The sequence below is a fragment of the Hippopotamus amphibius genome, chromosome 1 (genome assembly GCF_030028045.1).
Source record: "Hippopotamus amphibius kiboko isolate mHipAmp2 chromosome 1, mHipAmp2.hap2, whole genome shotgun sequence".
In the NCBI taxonomy this organism is placed as follows: Eukaryota; Metazoa; Chordata; class Mammalia; order Artiodactyla; family Hippopotamidae; genus Hippopotamus; species Hippopotamus amphibius.
Window position 1 is genome coordinate 94,066,311 of NC_080186.1, and position 8,310 is coordinate 94,074,620.

Below are 8,310 nucleotides of genomic sequence, written 5' to 3' on the forward strand. Positions count from 1 at the left end.
ACTGAAATAACTCAGAGATAGTAGATGTGTAAGCAGGGAGCAGTTATCACTCTTGGGCTGAGGAATTACAGGAAAGAGGATGGGGTTATTAGAAACTAACAGTTTGAAGGAGAGACCCACCAGCTGTGGGACCTGTACCTTTTAGGAGGATAATGCTGGCTGCTGCTATTACCTCTGAAATGCTAGGCAGGGGCCCCTTGAAGCTGGGGCTCAAACCTCTAGAGAAGGAATGCTGCCAGGTTGGTGCAGAAACCTCTGAGGGTGAGATTGAAACTGGTTCTGAAAAGGCTGAGTCCCAGAACAAATTGCTGCTCTTGGGATGTAGGGTCATTGCTAGGGCAATACTCTTAGGAAGAGCCATGAATCAGGAAAAGGGACATCTCTGCTTCCTTCCTCCTATCTTCTCTGTTCCCTCTAGTGCAGCCTGTTGGTGGAAACCAGGAGACAACTTGTTGGGTTTCAGCCTCAACATCAGAAGGAAAGGTAGATTTAGAGTTGAAAGACAAATGCTTAATAACCAGCACGATGTATTTTCATGTCTTCTTGCCTTTACTGATACAGTTTCCCTATCCATAATGTTTTTTCTACCAATATGTGCCTGTTGCATGCCACTGTTCAAATGCAATCTCCTTTCTATAATCTTCCCTAATCTTCCCCCGAATAATTATTTACACCAGCATCTGAGCTCCCCTAGCAGTTTGCAAATACTTCCTTTATAGTTTTTTATTTTTATATTGTATCATAATTATTTCTGTATATGTTCATTTGTTTGTTTTCTGCAAAGCTGTGAGCTCCTTTAGGGCAGGTACAGTTACAACCATACCTAGCAGGGTACCTGGCACATAGCAGATGTTGATTGAGCTGGATGGAAATGATAAAAGCATTTTAATGAAGTTAATATTAGATTATTTCTTGTATATATTTTATCTTCCCACCCAGACTTGAACTTTATAAGAGCAGATATCATGCTTTCTATTTCTTTTATTTTTTCATGGTGTTTAATACAAGGTTTCATATGCTGAAGAAGAGCCCAATGATATTTGTTTACCACCTAGTTTATTCATTAAGCACAACAAATTTGATTCCAAATGACATGAAGATGGAGCATTAAGTTTATGAACAGCAGGTAAGATTTGTCGTTAGGCTTAGATATGCTTCTAGCACATGATTCCAACAGAGAGATCTGTGCATATAGTAAAGTTCTGTATTGGTTGAATAGCACAATCAAGAGACCAAATGTAGTGTGTCTTAATGTAAATTCTAAAGTAATTAAATATGTTACAGGTTTCATTTTTTTCTGCTTATCTCTTACAGAAAATATATTACCCGAGCTGATGTGATTATTAATCCTGGGTTACATCTGGTCCTTGAATATTTATTAAATTTCTCACAATCATCAACATCAACTAGTAGATTATTTACATGTAGGAAAGATATTGGATTTTAACTTAATCACCAGCTTCTTGAAAAAAAGAAACCTCTGTTCAACAACTGATTTACATTCAGGTCCAAGAAGAAGAAAAATAGCTTTTTTTTTTCTTAAGGGGAGTGATATTTAATTAACTATTGATTTCTTCTCAATTATTCAAGGCAAGCAATTATCGATATTGATGGAAACAATATTTCCCTACGTGTAGTGCCCAAATGAAAGGAAATATCCCATTCAGCATTCTGCTGCCAGGAACAAGAAATGCTGAGAATCTTTAACTTTAAATGGAAACACTTATTTGGATCTGTTTATTCCATGTTGCCCCAATTAAACAGATATTTCCTGAAGTGTAAGCAAAACAAAATCCTGAAAATCTATGTGTGCTTTCCAAATTAACAACCACCAAAAAAAAAAGGAGGGTTTTTGTCGGTTTTGACCGTGAGTTTAACCACTCTACCCTTGTAGGCTGCCTCAGAGCTACAGATCTTGACATTTTTAACCATGACTCATAAAATACTATAATTTGGGTCTAGTATTCATGGTTTCTAAGCCACCCCAATGAGAGGTAGCTTACATAATCATTAGAACCCCTGGAACACTACCTTGTATATCAATATTTTGCGCCTGAAGGATTTTGCAAGCCTTAATAGTCACTTCTAACATTTACAGATAGCAAGTGTGGGTACATTTGAAAATTATACCAATCCATTATGCAACTATGTTAGAGGTCACCAAGGAATTGTTATGGAAGGTGGGAAAATAGGGCCCTGTTTAGGGCACTTTGTTACTAACTCTGTGAGCATCCACCACCATCTTTTCTCAGCTCATTTTCACACAGAGCATTAGCATGTTTGCGTTTAAGAAGCTTCTTTTGAAGGTGACATAACTATTGAACATGATTAATGGACAAGTCAATATTCTCTTGAATTATTACTTGGGAGATGAGGGTTATTTTTTTAAGTACTTTACGTTTGATAATAATAGTGTGTGTGTGTGTGTGTGTGTGTGTGTTCATGTAGTATCCCTGGGGAAATCTGACTATGACGTTTTTAAAAAATGAAGACCGTTATAATTTATAACAAGCTACTTTTTCTGCTCTGCACCCCACCCCACCCTATTCCAGAGTGGTTATATATATATTAAGTGCTTAAGCAGCATATGTTGCTGGGAAGTGTTCTTCGCTCTTTCACTCTTTGGTGTTGTTTTAATTTCCCTGTGTTCTATTTATCATTCTGCTAAATCAGTGAAACCTTGATTATCTAAAAGAATAGGAGACATGGAATTAATGAAGATAACTAGATTTTTGAAGAAATAAGAAATTATTAGAGATGCACGTTACATGACAGGAACTGTGAATGAATTTTAGTATCTGAAATTGCTTGCCTGATTTATTCAAACTGATTCTATAAATTGATGGACATAGTGAAATTTTGATAATCAGGGTTTCACCATTGCATTTAATATTATTCTTGGAACTCAAGGTAACCTTGGACTCTACTTGCTGTCTTTACAAGGCAATAAATATCCTAATCGGCTGTTAGGGGTAAATGCAACTGCTCTTCCTCACATTCCTCCCATGAAAAGCTTCCTCTCTTTGGATCTGGCCGCTGCCTTGCCTGGAGCATGCTGCCTGCCCTCTTCCCATCCCTCCCTCCTCCTGACTGCCTGTGGGCTCCTCCTGCCTTCCTGCATGCAGCACTGGAATCACCTGCAGGGAGAATGGCCCACCCCTTAGAGGTTCTTGGTCATTTTAGCAATACTGCTTTGCATTTTAATTCCACTCATCTGGCTTCAGAGTTCTGCGTTCTTGTATCAGGCACTATCCTTGAAAAACCCTGGAGGTCACAACAGGTCCCAGTTCCATGAAGAGAAGATACTGCCACACCAGGAGTATCCCATTACTTTGTATTTGATAGCCTGAAATGGACAATGATAATATCCAAGATTGCAGCAAAAATCTATATGAACAGGATTAATATGATCAAAACAAAGGCAGCAAGCTACATTTGTTTGGAAATTGGAGTCCCATGCTTAGATTGCGGAGGGGCGGGGGGAGCACAAGATCGATAGAGATTTTTTTAAAGCTGAAAACATGATGTACCAGATGAACTTAAATTGATTCTGCTTCTCCTCCCCGCGCCCCCCTCCCTCGTTCTGCAGCGAACGTCTGCGACAACGAGCTCCTGCACTGCCAGAACGGAGGGACGTGCCACAACAACGTGCGCTGCCTGTGCCCGGCCGCTTACACGGGCATCCTGTGCGAGAAGCTGCGGTGCGAAGAGGCGGGCAGCTGCGGCCCCGACTCGGGCCCGGGCGCGCCCCCGCGCGGCTCCCCCGCGCTGCTGCTGCTGGCCGCTCTGCTGGGGACAGCCGGCCCCCTGGGAATCTAGGTGGCACATCCAGCCACCAGATGGGCCGTGCCGTGGGGAAGCAAACACAAGCCCAGCACTGGCTACTAACGTAGGAAACCCATCCTCAGACACCCCCCACTCAAACGCAGCGTTCAAACTAAGAAGGCCTAACTGAACTAAGCCATATTTATCAGCCGTGGACAGCACATCCGAGTCAAGACTGTTAATTTCAGACTCCGGAGGAGTTGGCAGCTGTTGATATCACTGCAGATCCCATTTCCAGCTGCAGAGCGTATTGCCGATGGGAAAGGCTGTGACAGCCCCCCAAAAGGAAAGACAAAAAAAAAAAAAAAACCCAACAAATCAACCAACCTGAAAACATTTGCTACTGGCACGTGGTGTGCCCCAGCACCACGCGGCCCCATGTGTGGACCAACCAAATAGAAGCATCCTTTGCTGGCAGTGCATTGTGGGTCTAAGGAAGTCTGGTACAAGCTGCCATATTGGCCTGCTTCAGTCCCTGAACCCCTTCCAACCTGTGCTTTAGTGAACGTTGCTCTGTAACCGTTGTTGGTTGAAAGATTTCTTTGTCTGATGTTAGTAATGCACATGTGTAACAGCCCCCTCCAAAAGCTCAAGCCAGTCATACCCCCTATATCTTAGCAGCACTGAGGCATCCCAGTGCAAGCACACACCCACGGTCCAAGAGTGGCTATAGGAAAAAAAGAAAGTGTATCTATCCTTTTGTATTCAAATGAAGTTATTTTTCTTGAAATACTGTAATATGTAGATTTTTTGTATTCTTGCCAATTTGTGTTACCAGACAATCTGTTAATGTATCTAATTCAAATCAGCAAAGACTGACATTTTATTTTGTCCTCTTTCGTTCTGTTTTGTTTCATTGTGCAGAGATTTCTCTGTAAGGGCAACGAACTTGCTGGCATCAAAGAATATCAGTTTACATATATAACAAGTGTAATAAGATTCCACCAAAGGACATTCTAAGTGTTTTCTTGTTGCTTTAACACTGGAAGATTTAAAGAATAAAAATTCCTGCATAAACGATTTCAGGAATTTGTATTGCAATTTCTTAAGATGAAAGGAGCAGCCACCAAGCAGATTCACACTCACTTTACTGATTTCTGTGTGGACTGAATACACTCAGCTGACGAATTTAGTACCCAGGAAGATGGATTGATTTTCACTAGCTTGGACAACTTCGCAAAATATGAGACTATTTCCCCTTGGGAAAAATTATAACAGCAAAATATATATATATATCTAAGTGATTGCCAAGATTATGCCAAAGCCTGTTGGCAGAGTACTAAGAGACTTTTATTTTTAAGTCATGCTATTTTCACAGATTGATGTGATCATGTGACTTTAGGGATGCTGATCTATGTATCTTTCCAATTATAGTGTTTACATGAGTATCATAAGAGGCAACCTGGGGAACCAGGAAAGTCACAGGGAAATTGAGTGATAAGCAATTTGACTTTGAATATATTCAGACTTAAGTATTTACAGAAAATATCGAAATATACAGCAGCAAGTAGACATAACTGCTGTTCTTGAGAATAAAGTTTGTTTTAAGTACCGCCCAAGGTGTAATAAATTCTTGTTTCTGCCTTTTATTAGGCCAATTACTGTGCAAGACAGCAAGGCGGGGAGGGGAGGGGAGAACCATTGCAAAGTTTCAAAGTGACTAAAACAGTGTGTATTCCATTCCCAGCACACTGTTGCCCTACAGGTTACAAATGTGTTAGCAGCAGCATCTCCTGGCTTCAAAAACAATTATCAGCCCAAGTCAGAGTCGGAAGGACAGTGAAGTCCTACATGACTTGGTAGAGCAATAACCTATGATGGTGTTAAGTCGGAAGCCTGCTTCCAGTCTGAATTCTTCACCCTGCCGCCACTCCTTGCTGAAATGGGGCGAGGGGATGTCTTCTGATAAATATCCTCAGTAAAAACTAGATGAAGGAACAGCTTGTCTTATTGGTTTTCTTCCCAGAAAAGCCAATTCAAAGAAGGCAATAAAAGGTAAACAGGTAATGCCTGTGCTGCCTGCTACCCCACGTCTAAGTCGATTGAATGTTTGTTATTCAAATCCACAGTCTCTTTTGATGTAAGAAATAAGAAAAGATGGAGATAAATTAGAGCTCTGGCTTAGTGCCGGAGTGGCCAACCAGAAATTGGAGATTTACATTAGAAGCATAAACAGCAAATTATATTTCAGGCTCACCAAAGACTATACGTGAAAATGCCAATAACATACAGAGTTTGAGATTACTTATAATGAGGTGGATTTCTAATATTAAAATTGGAGTTTAAGTTGTCTTATAGTTTATTAGCACAAACCAAAGGTAGACTGTGTTATTTCCAGCAACGATGCACTTTATCATTATCCACTCATGGCTTTGTCACCATGCTCAGGAATCAGACTGCACATTTTGGAGTATATGGTATTCTGAAAGCTAATTCTAAAATTTAATGAAGGCCTGATCTAAATCAGTTCATCTGCATTTTATCTTTATGAAGCTATAAGAATCTAAATTGATGAGGAATGTCTTGCGTTCAGTGTATTTAGATATAGTTTTCTGAATTTCCTGAAGTGATGTGGTCTGCTTTTAATAAATTCACTTTTAGGTATGTAACAAATGGATATGAAATGTTATTTTTAATCTGGATTCTCAAATTCTTCTGAAGGGTGTATTACTTTGATGAAACCCCAACTCAGAGGATTTTATTCGTCTGCTGTTTTCTAGCATTCTTACAAAGCTTGTTCCATCTACAGTAGTGTGTCGAAGGACAGGATTGAGGTGAAAAGTGGGTACTAAGTTGTTCACATATTTAAGATCCTAATTCTTGCTTGGTCTCTACTTGGATTAACCCTTAGGGTTGGTTAAGATAGTCTTATATGTGAGTTAATCTATCAACGTTACCACAAAATACAAATACAATTTCGTCCATCAACACCTTTGATGAACATAAAAGAAATCTTTGTCCCAAGTTTCAGCTATATAGAAAGTGTTGGTATTTATAGGAAAGTAATTAGACTGCCCTGTGATAATGTGGGTTTGAGTCGTTTCTAACCCTGTACACAGTCTAGAGGGGCAGCTTTAGTGTCAGAAGAGAGGGGCCCTTGCTTGGTGGGGCCCATTCTGACCCTCCTCCCACTTTGTCTCAGTAGCCAGGAACCTAGAATTCCCTACCCAGGTGTCCTCCAGCCACTTTTAGGGTGTGTACACCTCTTCTAGGGGTCCAGACTCCTGAAGGCAGGCAGCATCATGAGTGCACATCCTTGAGGGCAAGAGGTGGCAAAGGGTGAATATGTATGGATAGGTTAGTGACTTGGGCCTGGGAGTATATGCTGGGAAATTCACACGCGAGTGAGAAGAGGCTCCTTGCAGTGAAAACCAGAGCTCAGGGATGGAAAAGAAAGGGCTAAGGGGTGGGAGAGAGAGTAGGGCTACCTCAGGGCCAGGGTCCAGTACAGAACTCTGAGCAGTTTAAAGATTCTAAACCTATCTTGGGTTTCCAATTGTTATGAAAGTATTTGTGTTAAAGCAACATATTTAACACTATGTTAGTGAACTTTAAATATTTAGACATATGGCATATGGGCTTCCATTGGTACTTTTGTCCTGGCCCCTGCCTGGTGGGTCTGCCTGGAGATGAACACTGAAGATGCCCTTGAGTTAAATGACAGAGTTAAATCACTCACCCAGGTATAGGTTGGGAGAAGGTATACCCGTCACATTTCAACAATTCCTATAGTGAATTTTTTTTCTCCAACCTGTGGCCTTACTGACTATAAGAAGGTTTGGATGGACTGGGGGCAGCTGTGAGGAAACCCTGGAATCAGATCTTTTGTCCTATCGTCCTCACTGTCTGCCATCCATAATCCAGTATACTGGAATGTAAGGACCTCATATTCTGAGATGGGATGCTCTGTACTATATGGAAAATGGGTTGTTGCACTTCATCTGTTATTAAATACTAAATAAAATACCTGTTTAACAGTTTATCTGCTCACAGGTTTACACAGAATATGTTGAAACTTTGAACTACATGTTCCATATGTTTGTTATGCTTTGAATTCTCTCTGTTTACGATCTGATGCAGTTTAGAGCTTCAGCTTCAGAAATCTGAACTAGACTTCCTTGCCCACCGTTTTGATTCCCAGTCTTTATCAATAAGGATGACAATGGTGGCAGCAACTAAGCTGCATCTTAGAACAATCTGAATAACTGGGCAAAATGCTAGGATTTTTTTTTTTTCTAGAAAATATAATTGGGCAGCCTTAATGGCATATAGGAATGAAAAACATTGATAAGGAACAAACCTAGAGTTTGAATCCAAATATGTGGTTGTGAACAATTCTTTCCTTGCCTCAGGAAATAAAGACTAGATTCTAATCAATCTTCTTTCCAAGAAATATCAAATGTCCACTTGGCACAAATATTCTGACATCTCTGACCATTTCCACATAGAAGAATTTTTCACTTTTAACTATATTTTCACTTTTTT

General features: G+C 40.3%; 1 protein-coding gene across 2 annotated transcripts in view; it reads left to right on the forward strand.

The window, feature by feature from the left end:
• The window catches only part of NTNG1 (netrin G1), a 322,383-nt gene extending 317,914 nt beyond the window's left edge, over nucleotides 1-4,469 (forward strand). For both annotated transcript variants that reach the window (XM_057744743.1, XM_057744753.1), the window contains one exon: nucleotides 3,590-4,469. In XM_057744743.1, the coding sequence (XP_057600726.1) occupies nucleotides 3,590-3,819 (230 nt within the window). In that variant the 3' untranslated portion in view covers nucleotides 3,820-4,469. The remainder of the gene's footprint in view (nucleotides 1-3,589) is intronic.
• The last annotated feature ends 3,841 nt before the right edge of the window (nucleotides 4,470-8,310 follow it).